General features: G+C 55.4%; 14 protein-coding genes across 14 annotated transcripts; 11 read left to right on the forward strand and 3 right to left on the reverse strand.

Moving 5' to 3' along the window:
• Window positions 1-2,077: 2,077 nt before the first annotated feature.
• On the forward strand, window positions 2,078-2,278 carry PHYSODRAFT_527475 (hypothetical protein; the record flags this gene model as incomplete). The annotated part of the gene is made up of 1 exon (XM_009538331.1): window positions 2,078-2,278. A coding segment is annotated over one exon (201 nt), but the record flags the coding sequence as incomplete, so codon positions are not given.
• A 431-nt stretch (window positions 2,279-2,709) lies between these two features.
• PHYSODRAFT_526573 (hypothetical protein) lies at window positions 2,710-3,390 on the forward strand (the record flags this gene model as incomplete). The annotated part of the gene is made up of 3 exons (XM_009538332.1): window positions 2,710-3,007; window positions 3,069-3,184; window positions 3,256-3,390. 3 exons carry the CDS (start codon window positions 2,710-2,712, stop codon window positions 3,388-3,390), a joined length of 549 nt encoding a protein of 182 aa, XP_009536627.1.
• Window positions 3,391-3,631: 241 nt separating this feature from the next.
• On the reverse strand, window positions 3,632-4,440 carry PHYSODRAFT_565187 (hypothetical protein; the record flags this gene model as incomplete). Its single annotated transcript, XM_009538333.1, has 3 exons — window positions 4,212-4,440; window positions 4,042-4,113; window positions 3,632-3,946 (listed from the first exon to the last, which is right to left on the reverse strand). Exons 1-3 carry the CDS (start codon window positions 4,425-4,427, stop codon window positions 3,632-3,634), a joined length of 603 nt encoding a protein of 200 aa, XP_009536628.1. The 5' UTR covers window positions 4,428-4,440.
• A 1,406-nt stretch (window positions 4,441-5,846) lies between these two features.
• On the forward strand, window positions 5,847-6,578 carry PHYSODRAFT_527568 (cellulose binding domain-containing protein; the record flags this gene model as incomplete). Its single annotated transcript, XM_009538334.1, has 1 exon — window positions 5,847-6,578. One exon carries the CDS (start codon window positions 5,847-5,849, stop codon window positions 6,576-6,578), a length of 732 nt encoding a protein of 243 aa, XP_009536629.1.
• Window positions 6,579-6,883: 305 nt separating this feature from the next.
• On the forward strand, window positions 6,884-7,741 carry PHYSODRAFT_527873 (hypothetical protein; the record flags this gene model as incomplete). The annotated part of the gene is made up of 2 exons (XM_009538335.1): window positions 6,884-6,936; window positions 7,027-7,741. 2 exons carry the CDS (start codon window positions 6,884-6,886, stop codon window positions 7,739-7,741), a joined length of 768 nt encoding a protein of 255 aa, XP_009536630.1.
• Window positions 7,742-8,179: 438 nt separating this feature from the next.
• PHYSODRAFT_254207 (hypothetical protein) lies at window positions 8,180-8,779 on the forward strand (the record flags this gene model as incomplete). Its single annotated transcript, XM_009538336.1, has 1 exon — window positions 8,180-8,779. One exon carries the CDS (start codon window positions 8,180-8,182, stop codon window positions 8,777-8,779), a length of 600 nt encoding a protein of 199 aa, XP_009536631.1.
• Window positions 8,780-9,327: 548 nt separating this feature from the next.
• On the forward strand, window positions 9,328-10,056 carry PHYSODRAFT_393916 (hypothetical protein; the record flags this gene model as incomplete). Its single annotated transcript, XM_009538337.1, has 1 exon — window positions 9,328-10,056. A coding segment is annotated over one exon (729 nt), but the record flags the coding sequence as incomplete, so codon positions are not given.
• A 417-nt stretch (window positions 10,057-10,473) lies between these two features.
• Window positions 10,474-11,241, reverse strand: PHYSODRAFT_527436 (hypothetical protein; the record flags this gene model as incomplete). The annotated part of the gene is made up of 1 exon (XM_009538338.1): window positions 10,474-11,241. The coding sequence occupies one exon, from the start codon at window positions 11,239-11,241 to the stop codon at window positions 10,474-10,476; it is 768 nt and encodes a 255-aa protein (XP_009536633.1).
• Window positions 11,242-12,124: 883 nt separating this feature from the next.
• Window positions 12,125-12,865, forward strand: PHYSODRAFT_527164 (hypothetical protein; the record flags this gene model as incomplete). Its single annotated transcript, XM_009538339.1, has 1 exon — window positions 12,125-12,865. One exon carries the CDS (start codon window positions 12,125-12,127, stop codon window positions 12,863-12,865), a length of 741 nt encoding a protein of 246 aa, XP_009536634.1.
• Window positions 12,866-13,878: 1,013 nt separating this feature from the next.
• On the forward strand, window positions 13,879-14,169 carry PHYSODRAFT_402007 (hypothetical protein; the record flags this gene model as incomplete). The annotated part of the gene is made up of 1 exon (XM_009538340.1): window positions 13,879-14,169. A coding segment is annotated over one exon (291 nt), but the record flags the coding sequence as incomplete, so codon positions are not given.
• Window positions 14,170-14,469: 300 nt separating this feature from the next.
• PHYSODRAFT_306366 (hypothetical protein) lies at window positions 14,470-15,585 on the forward strand (the record flags this gene model as incomplete). Its single annotated transcript, XM_009538341.1, has 1 exon — window positions 14,470-15,585. The coding sequence occupies one exon, from the start codon at window positions 14,470-14,472 to the stop codon at window positions 15,583-15,585; it is 1,116 nt and encodes a 371-aa protein (XP_009536636.1).
• A 599-nt stretch (window positions 15,586-16,184) lies between these two features.
• PHYSODRAFT_306367 (hypothetical protein) lies at window positions 16,185-17,416 on the forward strand (the record flags this gene model as incomplete). Its single annotated transcript, XM_009538342.1, has 3 exons — window positions 16,185-16,304; window positions 16,539-16,754; window positions 16,841-17,416. 3 exons carry the CDS (start codon window positions 16,185-16,187, stop codon window positions 17,414-17,416), a joined length of 912 nt encoding a protein of 303 aa, XP_009536637.1.
• Window positions 17,417-17,739: 323 nt separating this feature from the next.
• PHYSODRAFT_340241 (hypothetical protein) lies at window positions 17,740-21,737 on the reverse strand (the record flags this gene model as incomplete). Its single annotated transcript, XM_009538343.1, has 5 exons — window positions 17,740-20,529; window positions 20,607-20,687; window positions 20,715-21,530; window positions 21,568-21,662; window positions 21,731-21,737. 5 exons carry the CDS (start codon window positions 21,735-21,737, stop codon window positions 17,740-17,742), a joined length of 3,789 nt encoding a protein of 1,262 aa, XP_009536638.1.
• Window positions 21,738-22,364: 627 nt separating this feature from the next.
• Window positions 22,365-23,616, forward strand: PHYSODRAFT_254076 (hypothetical protein; the record flags this gene model as incomplete). The annotated part of the gene is made up of 2 exons (XM_009538344.1): window positions 22,365-22,530; window positions 22,688-23,616. 2 exons carry the CDS (start codon window positions 22,365-22,367, stop codon window positions 23,614-23,616), a joined length of 1,095 nt encoding a protein of 364 aa, XP_009536639.1.
• Window positions 23,617-23,865: the final 249 nt, after the last annotated feature.

A 23,865-nucleotide genomic window follows, 5' to 3' on the forward strand; every position in this document is an offset into this window, starting at 1 on the left:
CACGACCACCGGCAACGATGCCACGGACGCTCCTGTCGCCACCGACGCTGCCGCTACGGATGCGCCTACCACGTCCGACGCGGCCACGACGCCGGACGTGACAACCGAGGCTCCAGCGACGCCTTCGTCCGATGCCTCTGCTTCTGAGACGCCTGCCGCGACTGAACCTGCCGGATCGGGCAGTGCCGGCACGACCACCGGCAACGATGCCACGGACGCTCCTGTCGCCACCGACGCTGCCGCTACGGATGCGCCTACCACGTCCGACGCGGCCACGACGCCGGACGTGACAACCGAGGCTCCAGCGACGCCTTCGTCCGATGCCTCTGCTTCTGAGACGCCTGCCGCGACTGAACCTGCCGGATCGGGCAGTGCCGGCACGACCACCGGCAACGATGCCACGGACGCTCCTGTCGCCACCGACGCTGCCGCTACGGATGCGCCTACCACGTCCGACGCGGCCACGACGCCGGACGTGACAACCGAGGCTCCAGCGACGCCTTCGTCCGATGCCTCTGCTTCCGAGACGCCTGCCGCGACTGAACCTGCCGGATCGGGCAGTGCCGGCACGACCACCGGCAACGATGCCACGGACGCTCCTGTCGCCACCGACGCTGCCGCTACGGATGCGCCTACCACGTCCGACGCGGCCACGACGCCGGACGTGACAACCGAGGCTCCAGCGACGCCTTCGTCCGATGCCTCTGCTTCTGAGACGCCTGCCGCGACTGAACCTGCCGGATCGGGCAGTGCCGGCACGACCACCGGCAACGATGCCACGGACGCTCCTGTCGCCACCGACGCTGCCGCTACGGATGCGCCTACCACGTCCGACACGGCCACGACGCCGGACGTGACAACCGAGGCTCCAGCGACGCCTTCGTCCGATGCCTCTGCTTCCGAGACGCCTGCCGCGACTGAACCTGCCGGATCGGGCAGTGCCGGCACGACCACCGGCAACGATGCCACGGACGCTCCTGTCGCCACCGACGCTGCCGCTACGGATGCGCCTACCACGTCCGACGCGGCCACGACGCCGGACGTGACAACCGAGGCTCCAGCGACGCCTTCGTCCGATGCCTCTGCTTCCGAGACGCCTGCCGCGACTGAACCTGCCGGATCGGGCAGTGCCGGCACGACCACCGGCAACGATGCCACGGACGCTCCTGTCGCCACCGACGCTGCCGCTACGGATGCGCCTACCACGTCCGACGCGGCCACGACGCCGGACGTGACAACCGAGGCTCCAGCGACGCCTTCGTCCGATGCCTCTGCTTCCGAGACGCCTGCCGCGACTGAACCTGCCGGATCGGGCAGTGCCGGCACGACCACCGGCAACGATGCCACGGACGCTCCTGTCGCCACCGACGCTGCCGCTACGGATGCGCCTACCACGTCCGACGCGGCCACGACGCCGGACGTGACAACCGAGGCTCCAGCGACGCCTTCGTCCGATGCCTCTGCTTCCGAGACGCCTGCCGCGACTGAACCTGCCGGATCGGGCAGTGCCGGCACGACCACCGGCAACGATGCCACGGACGCTCCTGTCGCCACCGACGCTGCCGCTACGGATGCGCCTACCACGTCCGACGCGGCCACGACGCCGGACGTGACAACCGAGGCTCCAGCGACGCCTTCGTCCGATGCCTCTGCTTCCGAGACGCCTGCCGCGACTGAACCTGCCGGATCGGGCAGTGCCGGCACGACCACCGGCAACGATGCCACGGACGCTCCTGTCGCCACCGACGCTGCCGCTACGGATGCGCCTACCACGTCCGACGCGGCCACGACGCCGGACGTGACAACCGAGGCTCCAGCGACGCCTTCGTCCGATGCCTCTGCTTCCGAGACGCCTGCCGCGACTGAACCTGCCGGATCGGGCAGTGCCGGCACGACCACCGGCAACGATGCCACGGACGCTCCTGTCGCCACCGACGCTGCTGCAACGGATGGTCCTGTAACTGGTGCCCCGCCTCAACTTACCGAGGTCGCACCTTGGAAGCAATGCGGCGGTCTGAGCTTCGACTATGCACAATATTTTGCTGACGGAACCTCGGCAAATTGGTCGACGAAGCTGAACTGCACGGAAGGCTACAACTGCGAGGTTGTGAATCCTTGGTACTACCAATGCCGGGCAGCCAAGGCCGTCAAAACGGTCGAGCAGTGGGGCCAGTGTGGTGGCGTGGACTACCGTGGGCTGACCAAGTGCCCCGCTGGATTTGAGTGCAACTACGTCAACGATTGGTACTCACAGTGCATCCCCAAGAAAAACCCATAACGTTAAGTGCTAGTTAGCGGTAATCGACAAGATACCCTTATAAGCTAACAATCGACACAAGATACGAGCTGCCCATGACTTTAGTGCTCTCTATCACCTCTTATCAAGTTTGCCATAAAGTAAGTTTTACCTCCCCTCATGCAGCTCAACCCAAAGGGAAGATCTGCTGCAGGAGTCTATCATCGTGACGGTAGATTTCTTCAACGCCATCTACTTGACCAGGCGTGCGTCGTCGCGTTTAGCTGGAGCAATTGCATTCTATGGGCATCTCCGACAAACGAGAAGAGCATAATGCTTCGACTTCAACAAGTAAACGGTGTCGACAGCAGTGCTCTTTAACTCCACTTCAACCCAAATATGCCGTTATGCTGTTCAACTCCGATTTCCTGGAAGTGGCAAATCTTACACATTGGTGTTGACGGTCTCTGCTAATGGAGCTGCTCGTTCGAGGCGCGCGTCTTGGCCAGGGGGGCCTACCACGCTCTTCTCCGTGGCTGTCTCAGAGTTGCCGAGGGCTCCGTGACTTCCCCATCAAAATTCTGTGTCGCAACCAGAAGTTCATCCGCAAAGCTGCCGGAAGTTACTACGAGGTGGAGCGCGAGTGGAATTTGGGCATCGTGCTTAAACCTTCTGAGGTGAAGTCGCTGCGGGACCGGAACGCCGATCTCTCCACCGCCTTTGGGGCTTTCTACAAGCACGAACTGTTCCTGCACGACCTGAGTATTCCAGGTTCGGACTGTTTAGGCTAGTGTTAACCAGGTTAGAGAGTGCTAACGGAGTGTGTGAACAGTATGGCGGCATGGACTCATCGGCCGACCTGAGCCGACGCGAGTGCGTAAGCTGCTGGCAAACCGCTCCGAGCTCAAGAAACTGGAGGAGTTTGCCAATCGACCCAATGCTCAGCTGGTAAGGTGCTGGTTAGACATTAAAATGGGTACTTTTGCGTTGCATCTGACAACGATATTTGTTATGTGCAGATTCCGATGCGGATTGAAGTGGGCAACACCGGCTGGATCAAGGTTATCTTGGCGGCGTGCTTCAAGCGGGGCCAAGTGGACAACCGCCGGCGCGACGACCAACGAGAAATCAAGCGCCAGCTGCGCGACTGGTAAAATACCACGATGGACTCGTCCAACCAAATGACACGCAACAACTTTGTCACCAAGCAGTAACCAGCTCGGCAACATGACAAAGTTGCCACTCTAACACCTTTACAAAATCCAAAAAAAATCTTACGCATTGTTCAGCACTTGTCTCCTGTCTGTCAACCTCACGAATTGCTTCCTCCTCCATGTCACCGTCCGGTAGGTATCTTTTATCCAGCGTTCTCCCTGTCGGCCTAACTATCCCCCCTTAACAGCAGCCACCAGACTTCTTCTTGCCACCGCCGTACGGGTCCACGATCTCGGGCAGTGCGTTGCTCTCGGCCGAGGCCGTGGGCAGCGCCTGGCTGATCTGGATGAACAGGTCCGACACGTTCGTGTCCTCCTTGGCGCTCGTCTCGATAAACAGCGCGCCGATCTCCTCGGCGTAGGCGCGCGCCTGCGACGCCGGCACCTCGCGCTTCTCCTCCAGGTCGCTCTTGTTGCCGGCGATGGCGATCACGATGTTGTCCGGACCCAGTTGCTTCAGCTCCTTGACCCAGTTCTTCAGCGTCGTCAGAGATTGCTGTTGCAGTGCGTAAGAAGCACAGGTTAGCACCAGTTGCATTTGCATATAACTTGTGGAGATCCCTTAAGGGTTGCATCGTTGATGGAGCTCACCTTTCTAGTGATATCGTACACGACGATGGCGGCGGCAGCTCCTCGGTAGTACATGGGCGCCAAGCTGTGGTACTGCGAACGTTTAAGTAGATACAAACAAAGGTTAGAGACTGATGTTGCCTGAAGGTTAGAGAATTTGGGCACTACCGGCAGGTTAGAGAATTTGGTACCTTTTCCTGGCCGGCGGTATCCCAAATCTGATACTTGATGGGCGTGTCGTTGACCACGATCATCTTGGACATGAAGGAGGCGCCGATGGTGGACTCCGAGTACGGGCGGAAGTTGTTGGTCACGAAGCGCAGCACGAGCGAGGACTTGCCCACGCCCGTGTCGCCCAGCAGCACCACCTTCACCTCGCGCGCCTTGCTGTTGCCCGCGTCCGCCATGCTGCTCTTTTGCCTCTATCGCCTTTTGTTCTGTTCTCGTTCTCTTCTTCTTCTCGCTCTTTCGGAGAGCTGCGATTGGGTGAAATGGTGACCAATGCGTGCGCGAGAAGAAGGCATTAGTAACGACATCAGGGCAACCAGAGCGACTTGCCGACACGGCGAGCAGCTGAAATGCTGCAGTTGTCTTTGGAATTTCGTTGCCCCTCTGCCCCCTTCCTGCTGGCGCGCGTAGTGAATGGTAACAGGAAACGGCATACCTAGTGCTGCTGGAGGTCAGTAATCGGTAGTGTTGCAGCGATATACAATGCGAATTGGACTTTGGGTTTTCGATGCGCGAGGCTGCGACAGCTCGATTGTCGATTCCTCGACGATGCTCCGCCTCAAGATTGCCGATAGTCGACGGCAGTCTGCTTGGAGACGGGCTACGATGACTACGACTCGTAGTTGAGCTGTTGCAGCAATCGACGAACGCCCTACGACGATGAAATGCAGAATGGCTACAGTATGTATAGCAACGAAAGACTTGCAATCGTATTATAGTTTCCCCACAATGGATCAAGTCTTTCGTTGCAAGACCACAGTCGGTGTCGTACGCTTGTCCCGCCTCACATGTGAACCAGCCCAGCACCGCAAGCAGGTCGAGACTCGCGCCTCATTGATTGTACCAGTTGGATGGTACATCCTCGACCATTGTAAAAACGCTCGTAATTACGCTTTTTACGAAACGACTGGACAGCCGAACTGGAGCTGCTGGTTAGACACGTCAGTTACAGATTTCTTCTTCCAAGTGAGTTGCCTGGTATTCCAGTGCCAGTAGCTGCTCGTGAGTCTTTATTGCGTGTGGATTTCCTTCCTTCTTCGAGGCCCCGATGATTGTTATAACTCTAGAATTACACCGATCCAAGTGATGACAATTATCCAGATGAGGGACCTCTATACATCTCAGTAGAGTGTCGGTCATTTGAGGCATGGAGAGGCAGCGTGTGCGAGAATGATGAAAGTATAGCTTTTTTCTTAGGAAGTGCCGTCTGATCATGTTGAACATTATGACGACAATAAGCTGTCGAGCTCCTCTCGAGGGGCTCCTGAGACTCCACACCAACCTCCTCCTTTCTGTCCAATACCAGTATTTGTAGCGTAGCAGTGAGAATGCGAAGTGCGTTTTGTTTTGAGATCGATCCATGTCAAAAAGTTTGCGATGTGAGCGACGGAGGAATGAACCGCCGGTAATTTAGTCGCCGAAGGTGTACAGACCGTTCCTAACTGCGATGATACACTTCGCTGAGAGTTGGGAAACCCCTTCAGTTATCCAACTGCCCCCCCCAACGCTACTCAAGCTACATGTCGTTCGCATTGTTTGGTTCACTTTGAAGTTTTCTTCATACCAAGCTACCCACCCTTCTTGCCGACCTCTTCAACATGGTCAGACTGCATGTGATCGCCGCCTTTGCCGCTGCTGCAGTGGCTTTGGCTGCGTCGGACGTTGCCAGCGCCTCGCACGTCCGCAGACTCGACGTTGACGACAGCGATGTGGACGTGGACGCCGACTTTGACGATTCGGTCGACGACGACGACAGCGCTTCTTGGACTGGGAGTGCTTCCTACGAGGGGCAGGAGACGGAGGAGCTTGAGGTCCCGAAGTACGGGCAGTGCGGCGGCATCGGCTACGAGGGCAGCGAAGTGTGTGCCCCAGGCTACGTCTGCGTGCAGTCCGACCCGTGGTTCGCTCAGTGCCTCCCGAGGGGATCAGCAACGTCAGCTTCGACCAAGAAGCGCGGCCATCTCTCCAAGCAACACACGGCCGACGACGACGCCGAGCTTCTGCTCGATGATATTGCAGATGATGTTGATGTGGTCCCAGCCTGGGAGCAATGCGGCGGCAAAGGGTTCGACTTTGACTTCTCTAGGGACGACTCGCTGCCCGATGAGGAGACGCCCAAGAAGGAGTGCGAGGAAGGCTACACGTGCGAGATCGTCAACGAATGGTACTACCAGTGCCAGCCACTGCCCGACCTGACAGGCCTCAAGTTGTGGGATCAGTGCGGCGGTGTAGACTACCGAGGCTCGACCGAGTGCGCCAATGGCGCCATCTGCAAGTACTTCAACGCGTGGTACTCGCAGTGCGTCCCCAAGGAGCAAGAGTTCTCGTAGATGTCCACGCTTCTATTACCTCCCTAGATCTCGATCGTCTGCTAAGTCTACCAACAAACAGTAGTGAATGAAATGAATTGCATTTGAGAACTCGACAATTGGGAAGTCGCCATGGCATGACACCAGTCACTTCGAGGCTGCAGTAAAAAAAAGCAGTCCTCGTCTAAGCAAGCATAATAAAAAGCATTCTACAAATATCAAGCCATTCTTCATTCCTGCTTTTTTCTAGTCGAGTCGCAATTATGCTGGACGAGGACGAGGAGCGCGCCCACAAGCACCGGTTGACGCTGCTGCAGCGCGCGTTCATGGTGCTTCTGCTGCTCATCTGCCTCTCCAGCGACTACTTCCTCTTCCAGCAGTACGTCGTCTGTCGCCTCTTTCTCCTCTTCAAAATATTTCCCAAAACGCAAAAAAGCAGAATTCTAAGCACTTTTTTTCACTTGTGTAGCGTCTATCTCTTAGACTACAAGCTCCTCCGCCACCTCGTCGACTCTGCGGCTCATGGTAGCGTGGCTTTCTGCTGCTGGGCCATTTTCCTGCTCCAGACCGAGAAATATTCCGAGTCCGGGGACTCGACCTTTTCCAGTCTCGGAATGCTGAAAAAGTGCTTTTTTAACGGCATCACCGCGTCACTGCTAGACGTCGACCATTTCATCGCTGCTGGAGCTTTGAGTGTGGCTGGAGCTACACATCTCAACGGACGGCCGTTCGGCCACGCAGTCACCTTCATCATTGTGGTGGCGTTACTGGTCAATCGGTGTTCGAGGAGAGTTCAAGCTAGGAAGAGGCGCTACCGGGTGTGCTTCATCGTGGCGGCGTGGTTCAGCCACCAACTCAGGGATGGGATGCGGCGTGGTCTTTGGTTTTGGCCATTTGGGTTGACCCCGCCAGTGAACTACTTCCTTTATGTTGCGATGGAGGAGGGCCTTCCATTCGTCATGGCGAGATGGTGGCGGAAAGCGCCGGCGATGACCGAGATGGAGAAACTGGAGCTTGCACTGCAAAAAGCCGACGAAGAATCGGAGGACGAGTCGGGCGAGGAGGCCAATAGCAGCGACGAAGAAGAAGGAGCGAGACTGCTTATGTCCGCGGATGCGAAAGAGAGGCCTTTGTCGCCTACGAAACCGACGAGTCCGAGAAAAATGCCCAGCGAGATTGTCTGATCGACTAGGGCTTTGCATGGAAAAAACATGCAAGTCAACAACCTGTAAATACCTGCAATTGCTGAATACCGCCAGGATTTTTTATATTCCCCTCCTGTTTTCATGCAACGAAAGGTGCGAGCTTCTCAGGGCTGGGAACGCGCTCAATTGCGACAATGAGCTTGAGATCGAGAATCTGCAGCATGTGAGTTGTTGCTGAAGGACTTCATCCCACTTGATATTTTTCTGTGAGGTGTTTGGTCTCAAAATTTGAGCCTGCCATTGTGGCTGAAACTGCTCGATTCCAAAGAAGAGATACACACTGCTGAGACTGTGGAGCTGTGACTTCGCAGGCTGAAAAAAATAGCCTACTAGCAGCTAGAGAAAACCTTGGCTTACACACCTTATCATTTACACATTTACTCCGTATCCAGCAAACATCCCCTTCGCCGTACTGCCATGACCAAGTTGAGCGTTATCGTCACCCTAGCTACTGCAGCCGTTGCCTTTTGCAGTGTGAAGGCGAGCAATCTCCGCCAGAATGAGCCAAGTCGGTTCTTGGCAACGTTGGACGCCAGTGACAGCGGATCGGCCGACTTCTTCCTTGCTGAGTCCGACTCAAGCGATAGTGTTGCAGGCGAACGCTTCCTGGAGGAGATCGCTACCAGCGTCGACGGGTCAAGCTTCTTGGTGGAGCTGGACAGCAGCGAGGACACGTCGGACAACGGGTCTGGAGACCGCTTCTTGGCAGAAGAAGAGTCCTCGAGCTCGGAGGAGTCGGCCGACTCAAGTGAGGACGGCTCTGATTTCCGCCTGCTAATTGAAGTCGAGTCCAGCGTGGATGGATCCACACTCGTCGATGATCTCAGTTTAAGCGACTCGACCTCAAATGTCCAAGACTCGGATGAGAGTGACGATAATGCCAAAGATTCAGTCGACAGCGAAGATGACGGTGAAGACGACGTGGACGGCGAGTACCAACCTGGCACCGTAAAGCCTGCGCCAATTGATGATGATAGCGGAGTGTTTGACCCGTCGAATCTGTCCTGGTGGAAGTAAGGCAAATACAGTTCACCTTTTTATTCTTGTTTGCTTCTGCTACTTGTTGCTGTTAGTTATTTTTTTTCTATTTACCATATCACTTGGGATCGCGCATGAAAAAGTGATAGAACACTTCGTCTCTCGGTGGATATCCCCGTCTTTAAATATACGTAGTAAGCGAAACTGCTTACTTCAGAAATGCTGAGGCCGTTTTGATCGTGTGTTTGCTATCCTATTTCCAAATCTCCAGCACCTTATTCAACGACGTCCCAGGAGCTGCAGTTTTGCTTCATCGCAGGTGAATCGCAACTCTATTTCTGAATTAAGTCTCCGTAAGCATGGATGAATCGAGCAGGGACGCCACACAGACACCAACCCCATCGAGCACGATCTCAACAACAGCTTCCCGGATCTCGGTCTCAACGTCTCCACCTTGCTTGCTCTACGATTCACCCTTCCAACGCGAAAAGCTCCCGATTGATCGATCATTCACTTCCAACTTTTCCCCGGACCGGAAACACCTCCGCCCAACCTCCCTCGACTCCACCCAGCCACCACCAGCAACCATGACCAAGTTGAACATCATCCTCAGCTTCGCCGCCGCCGCCGCGCTGGCACTCGCCACCTTCGATGGTGTCAACGCCGCCAGCCTCCGATCGGTCGACGCCGACAGTTTCCTGGGCAGCTTCGACGCCAGCACGGACGCCAGCGACAGCGGTGCGGGCGAGCGCTTCCTGTTCGAGATGGAGGGGAGCGAGAGCGCCGACACCGACGTTGATGCGGAGGGCAGCGAGAGTCTTGACGGCGAGCGGTTCCTGCTGGAAGTGGAGAGCGGTGACGATAGTGCCGCCGATGATGAGGGAAGTGAGAGCTTCGCCGGCGAACGCTTCCTGCAGGCAGTTGACAGCGGTGACGACAGCGCAGCGACTGACGAGGGAAGTGAGAGCCTTGACGGCGAACGGTTCCTGCAGGAGATCGACGGCAGCGACGAAAGTGCCGGTGACGACGAGGGCAGTGAGAGCGTCGACGGAGAACGGTTCCTGCAGGAGATCGACGGCAGCGACGAAAGTGCCGGTGACGACGAGGGAAGCGAAAGCGTCGATGGTGAGCGGTTCCTCCAGGAAGTCGAGGGCAGTGAGAGCGCAGACGTCGACACCAGCAGCAACAGTGTCGACGGCGAGCGCTTCTTGCAGGAGGCCGAGGGCAGTGAGAGCGCCGAGACCGATGACAGCAGCGAGAGCTTTGACGGTGAGCGCTTCCTACTTGAAGTCGAAGGAAGCGAGGGTTCTGAGGCCGATGACAGCAGTGCGAGTCTTGATAGCGAACGCTTCCTGACCGAAGTCGATGCGGAGGGTAGCGAGAGTGCTGAGGATGAGGGCAGTGACAGCACCGAAGGCGAGCGCTTCTTGGCCGAGGTGGAGGGCAGCGAGAGTGCTGAGGATGAAGGCAGCGCGAGTGTCGACGGCGAGCGCTTCTTGGAGGAGTTCGAAGGCAGCGAGGGCGATGAAGGCAGTGAGAGCGGTAGCGCTTAATATTTATCGGCACAGTCTCTAGCTGACTAGACTAGGATTCGTTGAAGACTAGGATTCGTTTATGACCACCTTAAGCCTCGGGGCCCAAGGCATTTGCAGTACCAAGCAAATACAACTACTTAAGTAATTGCATTGCAACGATTTGTACAGCTTTCATCAACACGCGGGTTATCATTATGTTCATGAGGAGAGTTCACTTCGTTTATCGTGAAAACGGGGTGTCATGGTCGATGCGTATTTCGGATACCATGTATACTTATTCGCGTTATCCGCTGTATTCGATTCACGTGATTCACTTTTACGTGTGCAGTAGATGTTGGAATATCTATGGATTTTTCCTCTGGGATTGTTGCTGCTGGTGTCGACGTCTGCGCTCTCACTGCCCTCGACTTCCTGGAGGAACCGCTCACCATCGACGCTTTCGCTTCCCTCGTCGTCACCGGCACTTTCGTCGCTGCCGTCGATCTCCTGCAGGAACCGTTCTCCGTCGACGCTCTCACTGCCCTCGTCGTCACCGGCACTTTCGTCGCTGCCGTCGATCTCCTGCAGGAACCGTTCGCCGTCAAGGCTCTCACTTCCCTCGTCAGTCGCTGCGCTGTCGTCACCGCTGTCAACTGCCTGCAGGAAGCGTTCGCCGGCGAAGCTCTCACTTCCCTCATCATCGGCGGCACTATCGTCACCGCTCTCCACTTCCAGCAGGAACCGCTCGCCGTCAAGACTCTCGCTGCCCTCCGCATCAACGTCGGTGTCGGCGCTCTCGCTCCCCTCCATCTCGAACAGGAAGCGCTCGCCCGCACCGCTGTCGCTGGCGTCCGTGCTGGCGTCGAAGCTGCCCAGGAAACTGTCGGCGTCGACCGATCGGAGGCTGGCGGCGTTGACACCATCGAAGGTGGCGAGTGCCAGCGCGGCGGCGGCGGCGAAGCTGAGGATGATGTTCAACTTGGTCATGGTTGCTGGTGGTGGCTGGGTGAAGTCGAGGGTGTCGAGGGAAGGTCGGGCGGAGGTGTTTTCGGTCCAGGGGAAAATTGGAAGTGATCGATTGCATTCGATCCAGAGCTAGAGACTGTAAAACCAACGGCATTTTTCTGCTTGGTGTCCGATACGCTGTATATAGCGGTGCTTACTTGGCTATTCTGTCATGGGAAAGAGCCGACAACGTTTCGCTTCAGATTCGCCACAACTTGCATCTCAGGTGTACGCAAATAGCCGTTGAAAAGTGTAAAGGAATCCATGATTCGTAGAATAAGGTGGAAATCGATAACGTTTTAGGCTTGCCCAATCGCCAATGCGAGTTTCCAATATACGATTCGTCAAGTAGATTGTAGCTGATTTTTTTCTATCGGTCGTCTGGCTAAAGATGAAGAGATATTGGTGATCTGTGTGTCGGCTGCCAGCTACGTTTGGTACAGTCCAGCGATAGAAACAGTCACAGGACTGATGGGCTATCATCGCCAGAATTTGAGCTAAGCTTAGAGCTATTTTCGATGGTGTTAGTGGCGCCTATTCCCGGACACGGGACGTGTCTGGGAAGGTGAGTGGCGACAGCCCTGTGGGCGTGTTGATGTGCATCGCGGCTGATAATTTCGAGAACTCTTGTTCCTCTTTTCGTGATGGGAAGGTTCGGTACGCTAGATCTCCACTCTTCCTGAACCATCGCAGTGGGACTCCACTATACAGCAAAACCGTAGCTGGATTAGTTTGGCAAAACGCTACCCCACGCTCGCCTCTATCGTTGTAAAACCAACCAAGCCAGGATACCTCCAGCACTCATCACTCAATTTGCCAACAACACAGCAAACACCTCACCCCCCACAACCAACCACCAGCAACCATGACCAAGTTGAACATCATCCTCAGCTTCGCCGCCGCCGCCGCGCTGGCACTCGCCACCTTCGATGGTGTCAACGCCGCCAGCCTCCGATCGGTCGACGCCGACAGTTTCCTGGGCAGCTTCGACGCCAGCACGGACGCCAGCGACAGCGGTGCGGGCGAGCGCTTCCTGTTCGAGATGGAGGGGAGTGAGAGCGCCGACACCGACGTTGATGCGGAGGGCAGCGAGAGTCTTGACGGCGAGCGGTTCCTGATGGAAGTGGACAGCAGCGACGATAGTGCCGCTGACGACCAGGGTAGTGAGAGCCTTGATGGCGAACGCTTCCTACAGGCAGTTGACAGCGGTGATGACAGCGCGGCGACTGACGGGGGAAGCGATAGCTTTGACGGTGAGCGGTTCCTGCAGGAGGTCGACGGCAGCGACGATAGTGCAGCAGATGACGAAGGCAGTGAGAGCGTCGACGGTGTCCGATTCCTTCAGGAAATCGAGGGTAGTGAGAGTGCAGACGTCGACACCAGCAGCGACAGTGTTGACGGCGAGCGATTCTTGCAGGAAGTCGAGGGCAGCGAGAGCGCCGAGGCCGACGACAACAGTGCAAGCCTTGATACCGAGCGCTTCCTGGTTGAAATGGAGGGTAGCGAGAGCGCTGAGGACGAAAGCAGCACGAGTGCTGATGAAGAGCGCTTCTTAGAGGAGGTCGAAGGCAGCGAGAGTACCGAGGGCAGCGAGGGATCGTTGTAAGTGAGTAGGCGTCTAGCTAGACGTATAAAGAGTATGCTCCTGACAACAGGTAGCTGCGACGTATAATCGCCTTTGGCGAGCAACACATTCAATCCAGGCAATTTATTTTAAAATAATGCATACCTTACTCCACTAGTGGGATCTCCTCTTGCTTGCTGCTGTAGTGGTGCTCATGCCACACTGATTCCAAGCACTGGAAGTTTTCTTTTTTATATTACATGGGCACTTCTCATAGCATGATAGTGGCTTGACCGCTTTCGAGTATTTCCTACACGTAACAACATGGCGTAAGTGCACTACAAAATATTCTGCGTATCTCAACCAGTTCGAAAGCGTTTGCATCGAAAAAGCTCAGACGCAAAGGAAAGCACGAGACCAGAAGCCACAGATGCCTCAAATAGCATCGTACCGTTGGTCAGGAACTATGGACACGATCTAATCTAAGAACCTGCGCTTGTGAGCGATGCATGTCATTTCAGTAGGGGTGCTGTATATAGACGTAGGGATGCCGCACCTGTGCCTCCACATCTGCCACTTTTAATTTCGGTTCAACCCCAGCAAATCTACAGCCAGAGCCCCCCCCCCCTTCAAGAATGGTCAAGTGCAGCTTCATCCTCGGCTTCGCTGCGATCGCTGTCGCGTCTTCGTTCGGGCGAGCTGCTACCGTCGGCAACAGCAGTGCCTTGAACGATACCAGCGCCAGCGCTGCTACCGACACCGCCAACGCCACTGTCGCTGTCACCCTACCCAGTGTTCCGTCGAATGATACAAGCGCCAGTGCCGCAACCGAAGCCGCCGTCACCGATGCAGGTAGCAACAGTACCGTCAGCAGCTCAAGCGCCAGCGCTGCCGCCGATGTCGCCAATACGACCACCCCAGCTACTACCACTGCTGCGACGGTGAAGCCGACGACCACACCAACACTGAAGCCAGCTGCGGTTAACGCCACCAACACCAACTCGACTGAAGCGCCAGCTCCTACGGCCAAGGCTGGTCCTCAGCCGATCGCCGGCCAGGTGACTCTGGTTCCTGGCTACAGTGACTGTGGAGGCGTCGGCTTCAACTACACCGTGTACATGCCAGAGGATCCGGTCACGAGCGACCTGACCAGACTCACCTGCGAGCCTGGTTACAGATGCCAGGGCGTCGACGGGAGCGACGTCTTCACGTGCGACGTGTGGCCCAGTCGCGAGCCTGTTCCGTTCTACGGCCAGTGCGGAGGTGGCAACTACGACGGCCAGACCTTCTGTGCCCCCGGAGCGGTGTGCAAGTACATCAGTCCGAGCTTCTCGCAGTGCCTCCCCACCTACTAAAAAGCCTTCTCCTGCCGCAGGAATTGATCGACTCTTAAGCTGAGTACGAGCTATTCACCACAATCAATATCATCCTGCAATTGAAATTGATCATAATGTTCACCTATGACATTTACAGCAGTATGATCGTCCTCGCGGCATCTTCAAGGAACTGAGAAATAGTTCACATCCTTTCTACCTTATCGGATCGCATGGTTAGATATAACAAACCGCCTACTTCGAATTTTCCCCCTGCTCATTCGCGCACTCCGCGCAGCTTACAAAACAATTCAAGCCTTAAGGCCAGACGTGATGAAGGAATCAACGCTCCTCACTGCTGTCGCACTTTTAGCCTGGATCCTTCCCGATTCTGCCTCTGGTGACCAAGAACTAGCTCAGAGAAGGTTACAGGAATGCGAAGAATCCTGGACAACGCGAAAACTTGGCGAGCGCACCGCGGCCCGACGCGCTGAAGCCATCGAGAAATTGCGCAAGCAACGCCGCCAGCGTCGTCTTGAAGCCTCGAAGTACCATTCGACAACCTCGGTTAATGTCACCACAACGGGCGCCGACCTATTTGGCAGCAATACATTCACCACTGTGCTGCCAGAGGTCATCAGAGGACCTTACTCCATCAGGGGCAACCTGGTCCGCGACGACATGAGAGAAGATCAGAAGGGCGTTGACATGCACATTAATGTGCAAGTCATCGACGTGAGCAGCTGCGGCCCGGTGGAAGGCATGCACGTGGAGTTCCAGCACGCGAATGCGACTGGAGTCACCTCGGGCGTCGTGGTCATCATGAACGGAGACAGTGGCGACATGAGCAATCTCGACGCGACTTTCTTACGTGGAGCGACCCCCACAGACGCAGACGGAGTCGCTCGAATGCTCTCGATCTTTCCAGGTCACGAATTCGGCCGCGCTACACATCTGCACTTCATCGGCAACTACGGCGGCGAAGTGCTGGCGAACAAGAGCTACGTGGGCGGGTCTTTTTCACACGTGGCGCAGCTTTTCTTCGACCAGGAGCTTGTCACGTCGGTGGAGGCACTAGAACTCTACTCGGTGAATATTGAGCCGATATCGCTCAACAAGGATGACTACGTTTTCCAGCAAGCGGTTGCTAACGGCGACGACCCAGTCATGATCTACGCTTTGTTGGGAGACTCGGTGGCTGATGGGTTGTTTGTGTGGATCTCGGTGGCGGTGAACTTGTCGGTCGAGCATGACCCGATGGCGAGTGCTCTGAATTCTTCGACTTCGAGCATGTCAACCAGCGGAAGTTCTGTCGGCGAAAGCGCAGCCAGTATTGCCACAGCCACCTCCAATATAGCATCTACTACGTGCAAGGGTGGCGTGTTTGTGACTCTCATTATTGCTGTGTTCGCGCTGATTTTCCAGGAGCTAAGCCACACACTAAAGTAATAAAAATCATTTGTGTCTTCCTATCCTACGCACGTGAAACGTTTGGCGGTGACCCGATGACCCGGTATATCAAAAATCCTATAAAGAAGCCCAGTTAGTAAGGTGGTCTACTTGACGTCATATGTTGCCGACCCCAATGTAGTCGAGGTGTAGTTGTTAGTTTTACCCCTGTGTGGCGACAGTAGAATGGTTCGTGACGCGGAGAGTCGCGGATGGCTGCTGCCGTGATGACTGTACTAACTACTTGTCGCTTAGGATGTTCTACCCTTACAAATAATCATCCTCAAGAGGGTTATCATTCCTACTAGTAGTACCTCGCAATAAAAATAATTATCTCAAACTTTCTTCCTGAGATTTTGCGTGGCCCGGGTCACCGCCAAATGTTTCATGTCGTCAATTGATCAACCAGCAGAGGTCACTTGTGAGTTATCACACTGGATTTAAAAGTGCTACCCGTACACCACCAAAACACCATAAGGCTTACGTAATTGTCCGACAAGATCTAGGATGAGATAGCTAGGACCATGAAAAAAAGTTATTTCTGATCTTGCCATCCTTGCTGTCTTGTCGGAACACTTAGACGCACCAGTCTGAATTGGATGCGTCCCGGCGGTGCTGTGCCGTACATGGATTCACTTAGCAATTTGCTTCGACAACTCAAGCCCTCGAGCCCCAATTGGAACAGCGTCTCAAACCAGGTTTTCCCCAAGCCAATCATGGTGAAGGCATCAACTTTCCTCGCCGCTGCAGAGCTCGCAGCATGCGCCCTTCCTGACTCCGCGTCAGGTCACCAAGATCTCACCCGCCGCGCGCTGTCCACCGACGAACGCAAGCTTTTCGCCTAGAACACCCGTCGAGCGCTGGAAGAGTGCAACCAGTCGTCAGCGTCCCGCAAACTCCAGGAGCGTGCCGTGGCTCGACGCACCGAAGCCATCGACAAACTCCGCCAATAGCGACGCCAGCGCCGCCTTGGAGCCACCAACTACCACTCGACACTTAACGTGACGAAAGACACGGCAGCTAGCGCGTTGTTTGACAGCGACACCGCTGCTGTCGTGGAGCCTGAGCTCACGGAAGGACCCTACTACGTCAGCGGCGAGCTCATCCGCAGTGACATGAGGGACGGCCAGGAGGGCGTGGACATGTACATCCACGTGCAGGTCATCGACGTGAGCAACTGCAATCCAGTCAAGGATATGTACGTGGATCTTTGGCACACGAATGCGACTGGCGTGTACTCGGGCGTCGTGGCCAGCACGAACGGCAACAGCAACGACGCTACCAACTCAACGCGAATTTCCTGCGAGGCATGACTCCCACGGATGAAGACGGTGTTGCCCAGATGCTGTCCATCTTCCCGGGTCACTATGCAGGGCGCACCACACACGTGCACTTCATCGGCAACTACGGCGGCACGGTTCTCTCGAACAACACGTACTCGGGCGCGTCTGTGTCTCATGTGGGTCAGTTCTTCTTCGACCAGGACCTCATCACGTCCGTCGAGAAAGTGGCGCCCTATTCGACCAACACGCAGTCGACCACACTCAACAAGAACGACAACATCTTCAAGGAAGCCGCTGCAACTGTCTACGATCCGATCTTCACCTGCGCGCAGCTGGGCGACTCGGTCGATGAGGGATTGTTTGTGTGGATCTCGGTGGCGGTGGATATGACGGCCGATCGGGACGTCAAGGCGGTGTCGGCTCTGACCGGTTCCAGCGCTTCCACAACCACCTCCACCACGCCGAATGGAGCTTCGAGCGTCTACAATTTTGGAGGAATTGTGGCTCTTGTGGCTGCTTTTGCTCCGGTTTTCCTGGCGAATCTGTAAGTAGGACGGATGATGAGACTGATTCAGGGATATGCAACTTTGATAATAATCAACAGATACACGTATTTGAAGTCTCTAACAAGAATACTTCAACATGATCAGGCAAAATGTACACGTCACGGATTTTAATCGTTCCCTTGACTTCAATCGTTGTGTGCCATATGCACACTTTTTTTTACTTGAACGTGTAACCCAACACTTAAACAATTACCATGTTACTACGATACATCAAATGAACAGCTAATGTGCAAGAAGTGAATGCCATTCAGGTGCCTCCTTCCCCACTTTTGCGCGTGTCGACCTTCATCGCTGGAGAAAGTTCCTTATGCCGCTTGTGCATTCCGAAGAGCACCCGCATCTGAGAATTGGAACTGTTGAAGATGAATCGCGGGGGTACAGAGTTGCGAGTTGTGGTCATCGAACTGGATCCCGGCACCAGCGGCTGCTTCGAGCACCAAATTGCGCACTCGGTCCACGTCACTTTTGCTGGTGCCACCATACACAACGCACCAGTCAGACTTTCCGAGGACGACCACATCTCTCAGCGCTGTGTCGGCATCAATTACAGGTGCGATTGAGCCCGCATCGCTCGTCTGGGAGCCAATCGCTAGCTTGAAATAGTACGGCCGTCCAACCATCTTGTCCAACGTCATCTGCAGCTCGGAGTTCTCTACAACATTATGCAGATACCATTCCAAGCGACGAAAAGTCTCAGGGCTTGTAGTACTCCCAAAGCCCATCCCATCACGGTTCATAGAGTAACTTTGCACCAGCTTCCGAAACTCGGCTGGGTTTCGCTCGCCAAATGGCACCTTCAGCAAACGCTTCTCCAGCGCGCCCATGGCTTCGCTGGCTTGTGGTTCCCTGTGGGCAGAAATACTGATCCATGCAGTGCGAACCACAAAGGTGACGAAGTCCAGCGTTGTGGCGCAAAGATCTCGCACAGGTGCGAGCTCGGGGTCATTCTTGGAGCCGTGGTCAGCTCGATAGAACTTCTGGATCATGTGGATCACTTGCAGTGCTTCGAACGACACATCCATCCTCAGCTGCACACCCGTACCGGCCATCTTGGTTGGATCGGACTGTACCTCATTGGCGTTGTCCAGTCTGCGAATCACTTTACAAACGCGCTTCACATCCTCCAGCTTTTCCGACGCCGGAATACTGGGGTCTCTCAGATGAGCGAATGCAGCGCTCGTTTTCTGGATTGACTCGACAAGGATGGCATCACGCCCTGTCGACTTTGGCGAGCTTTTGGATTTCTTGGATGCTGAGCCTGGCGATCCTAGCAAAGCAGTGATCACGTCCGACATTGCTGAGGTATCGACCGCAGGATTCGCCGGTGGACTTGAGGCAACCTCGTCACGCCCAGTGGGATTCGCCTTGGCTCCTTTCTTGCCTTTCTTTTTCTTCGTCGGCTCCACGGAGATGTCGTCCTCGAAATTTTCCAGTGCACAACTCCGCTCCTTGTCCCACTGAGCAAACACGGACTTGCGCAGTTGTTCCGCATGCTTCCTCATGTAACGCTCATATGTGGTGGGGTTGTCTCGCCTACCTCGACCCCGTTTAGCATCCGCTTCCATTTTGGCCGCGGTTCCCGCAATTTCACGTGCCCAAGCTGGATCCGCTGTAAGATCGCACACATGTCGCCCTTTGCCATCTTGGATCCGAAGATCAGCGCCATTCATCAGAAAAGAATAGTACAAGCTCGTGTGGTTGTTCTTGACAACCAAATGTGCGAGGGTTTCCTTCGTGTGAAAGGTGCGCGTATTTAAGTCCACGAAGTTATCCGCTTCAAGAATAACCAGGGCAATATCTTGATACCCCGCGATCGCAGCACTGTGAACAGCCATGGTATTCGGCAAAAGCCTTCGAGGACACGAGAGGTCTCTTTGCCGCGGCGCATTACGGTAGTGTAGGGGCTGCGTAAACAGTTCCCCCAACTGAATCATCCATTCCACCAGTTTAGCGTCATGCGCGGGGCCAGCAGCTGCCTGGTGGAGTAGCGTACACAACTCGTCATACTCTCGGTAGTCGCCGGTGTTTGTCGAAAACATACCCAAAAGCTCGGGATCTTTCTTAATCTCCGACTTGAGACGGTCAAGATCGTCCCCGTCAAGTGGTCCACGGTTGGATTCCATGAGCTCCATCAAATCAGCGAAAACTTCTTCGCGCTGTTCATTCTTGGTCTTGGTTTTGAACAATAGCGATCCGTACTCTTGGCTTGCGAAGTCTGGAAACGTGAAATACCTCTGTTCGCACATCTGAGCTGGAGTTGTAAACCTGGCTTCGATCACGGCCGCAACAATCCTACACAGTCGGCGAACATATTCGCCATCGATGACGAATTCCACAGTCGATCGAAGTTCAGCTGGCACTAAACTCGAATCCAGCGCCCCATCAGGCTGTAAAGCATCCACCAGAGCCAATAGCGGGATCATCACAGCGTGGTCCAGCGCAAGATTAGCCCGCGCCTCACGATTCATTTCTGGCTGTGCATTAGCCGTGTACAAGTTACGAGCTTGTTGCTGACCCAATGCCGTGCATATATCCGAGAAAACGTCTTCCAGATCATCGTCGAGTGTCAGTAAGTCTCGAGATAAAATCCGCGTCTCGAACATCTCTTTCGTGCAGATGTCTGCGGCCTTTTCCAGCATGGTCTTTGACGAGTATCCTTTCAAGAACGAGATGTCGTCGTCGTCCATTAGCCGGTACGTCAGGGACAATATATTCAGATCAGCTCGGTTCTTCTTCCCCCTAACATACACACCCGTAGACGAAGCACTTTCATACATCGCGTTGATAGAAGTTCCGGAAAGTTGCGTGGCGAGTAGGTAGACCTGATTGTACGAACCGCGGACCGCAGCCGACCGTGACGACCGAGAGAAAATCAGTTCGTCATACAGGTCCAACATATCGTCGAAAAATGGGATTCGCTCGAGGTGCCCTTGCTGCCCAAAAGCATTGTAGAGGTGGCAGAACGCGCGGCATCTCGATGAAAAGTGGCCACACCCTGCAATCAAGAACTCGAGGTGGTTTGACATCATCTGAGATCCTGCAAACAGCGGGTTGGCGCGAGCTAGGATGTTGGTTCGAAGTGACACAATGTAACCCTCCCGAATATCCGTCAGCAGAGCATGGAACGAGTCCCCTTTCACCAGAACTGGCAATGGGTGTCGGTGTCCATGACTTTGATCAAGTCCTCGGTGTGCTTGAACGTTAGACTCATGTTGCGGCTAAGGCCGGCATCTCCTCGCAGCGCCGCAACGGACTGCATCCAGCAAACACAGAGAAATACCAGCGGGATCGTGACCTTCCGGGTCGCGAAATACTCCTCCATCAAGAGCATGAAGTCCACGACCAATCCACTTTGTCCATCCAGTCCAGGCCCCATGTATTCCCGCTTGGATATGATCAGATTGTAGATATGCGGCAGCTGCTGTGCAAGCAGCACCACGTAGTGGTTGACGTCCGCGCGCACGTACTCCGGCGTGCGTTCTTCCCCACAGTTCTCGCCAAAGTATCCATCCGGGAGAATGATGAGAGATCCCTTGTCGATCGGCGGGAAGATGGACGAGAAGGTCGTCAACGTGGTCCAGACGTTGGTGAAGTCGTGGAGCAGCGTGCCCGGCACGAACTTGAACGTCCCTTCTTCATCGAAAGCCTGCCGAACCTTAGCCACCGCCTCTGTGATGTCACTGGCCAGACTGGCCGACGGGTAGCAGACCAGCACCCCCACCAGGTCTTGAGCCAGCTCGAGCGCCGGATAGCGTAGCTGCAGCTTGGCCGTTAGCTCCTTGGCCAACATCAGCGCCAGCGTGCTCACGACCGTGGCCTCCATCATGGACTTCTGCTGCTTCTTGACCTGCTCGTGGACGTTAAACACGCCCTGCACGAGCCCCTCCAGCTCCATGAAGTAGCACACCACCTCCATCTGCAGGTCCTGGGCGAAGGCCTCGTCGAACAGGCGTCTGCGCTCGGCCTTGGCCTTCTTGGACGCGCCGCGGTCCTGCACGAAGCTCTCCTGGTCGGGGAAGTAGTCCTCGTCCACCTCTAAGACCTGATAATAGTTGCTGAACTTGAGGATTTCCGCCTGCACCGGCAGCGCCTGCTGCTCCACGTTCAGCGACTGCAGCGCGCCCAGCCAGCACCTTGGGCAGCTCCTGCAGCAGCCTGGGCGTGAGCGTCGACGGGTCCCGCGCGATCTCCTGCACCACGAGAGTGAAGGTCTCGAGCTCCACGCATGCTTGTTGAAGAGTGAGTGAGTGGCTGTGGGTTGAAGTGGCAGAGTGATGTGCCCAGCACGTCGTGTACGCAACATAGCATTGTGTAGCGAACACGATATAGAAGCCCGAGAGGTGGTGTGGCGCACATGACGTTGAAGCTGTCACTGAAATGCGTACAGCATTTTAGCAACAGCTTCAACCAGTTCCAGATAATTATTTCCTATTTTGTTAGTTTGTGAGTATAAATGTCGCCACCGAAGTCTCGGTATTGCCAGGAAGGTGAAGGCTGTCTTGACCAAGGAGGCGCTTTGGTGAATCGCTGTCTTAGTTGGCTCCAGTTTTCGAAGAGTTGAAGGAACTCGTGCTCCAAGAAACACAGTTTGACCCCAATCTTTTGGTCGACACAGGACATATTGTTCTGTACCGCGATGAAGACTCGTCTCGGTGCAGCTGTGACCAGTTAGATAAGACCGCGAGGGTCTTCAAATAACTCGCAGTATGTGGACACGTCTCATGATGAGTCCCTCATCCTGCGATCTTACCAGGTCCGGGTGGAGCTTATTTTCAGAGGTTGGTTTGAGCGCATCGAGGCGTCTCGTGTTTCTCTTTCGTGGCTCCTGTGCTCACGTTAGCATGATTCACCTATGCAATTTGCCGCAACAAAAACAAAGCCCTCAAGCCTCCCCTGAAACGGTGTCTCGCAACACCCCGTCAAGTCAACAATGGTGATGACATCAGCTTTCCTCGCTGCAGCTCTGATTGCTGCTTGCAACCTCCCCGACTCCGTGTCCGGCCACAAGGATCCCACGCGCCGCGCCCTCTCCATCGACCAACGCAAGCTCTTCGCTCTCAACGCCAAGCGTGGTCTTGAGGAATGCGGCAGCTCCAGTACTCTCCGACAGCTCCGAGAACGAGCAACTACCCGTCGTTTCCAAGCAGTTGAGAGCCTCCGCTAAGAGTTCGCTCGGCGTCGCCTCGACGTCGACACAGTGGTTGGTAAAGAGCACAAGTCTGACATCAAAGTCTCCAGCTCTACGGCCTCTAGCGAACTGTTCGACTCGGAGGGTGAAGGCGATTCTTGAGCCTGAGGTCACCTACGGACCCTACTACGTGCTCGGTGAACGCATTCGCACTGACATGACGGAGGATCAGGATGGCGTCCCGATGATCATCGACGTCCAAGTGATCGACGTGAGCAACTGTGAGCCCGTGTCGGACATGTACGTCAACTTCTGGCACGCGAATGCGACTGGTGTGTACTCTGGAGTGGTGGCCGAGGGCAACGGTGACAACAGTGATACGTCCAACCTCAACGCCACCTTGTTGCGTGGCGTGGCCAAAACGGACGAGGACGGAGTCGCTCAGATGACGTCCATCTTCCCGGGCCACTACGAAGGACGCGCCACGCACCTGCACTTCATCGGTAAATACGGCGGTACCGAGCAGGGAAACGCCACGTACTCCGGCGGCTCTGTCGCTCACGTCGGCCAGTTCTTCTTCGACCAAACTCTCATTTCTGCGGTGGATAAAATCCCTCCGTATTCGACGAACACCCAAAGCGTCACACAAAACGCCGTCGACAAATGGCTCATTGCGGCTGCAGAAGAAGACTACGACCCCATCATGAACTACGCTCTCCTGGGTGCCACTGAGGCCGACGGCTTATTCGTGTGGATCTCGCTGGCCGTGAACATGTCGGCTGCCCAGGAAGTCCAGGAGGCCGCTATCCTCACAGCTAACGGAGGTGTCATCTCCTCCAACTCCGTTCTTGGTGGAGGTGGTGGCAGTGGTTTTGGTGGATCAAAGCCGGATGGCAGCTTCCCTGATGCCCCGGACACTTCCTCCAGCACTTCGAGCAGCGGCACCAGCAGCACGACGACCACGGCGTCAAGCGCCTCCGCCGTCTCGGTATCTCTGGCCGTTGCCATGCTGATGCTGTCTGCTTTTGCGCCTCTGGTTCTGGGAATGCTTTAAGTAGGAGAACAACGTGTGCGCAGGGGAGCCGACCGACCGCACGAACGTGCTGCATCTTGATCCAACTACGACAACTCAAGTAATCTAAATAACGAATTAAATAAATAAATGGATCCAACTTAAGTACATGAAGATAGAAGCATTATGGAAGTTCCATAATGGAACTGATGCTAAAGCCTCGTGTATTGGCTAAAAGTCGCTCCGTGTCAATGGGTACAAAGCAAAGCTTAGATACCCTTTGCCGGCGGG

This window comes from Phytophthora sojae (genome assembly GCF_000149755.1).
Source record: "Phytophthora sojae unplaced genomic scaffold PHYSOscaffold_11, whole genome shotgun sequence".
NCBI classification, from domain to species: domain Eukaryota; phylum Oomycota; class Peronosporomycetes; order Peronosporales; family Peronosporaceae; genus Phytophthora; species Phytophthora sojae.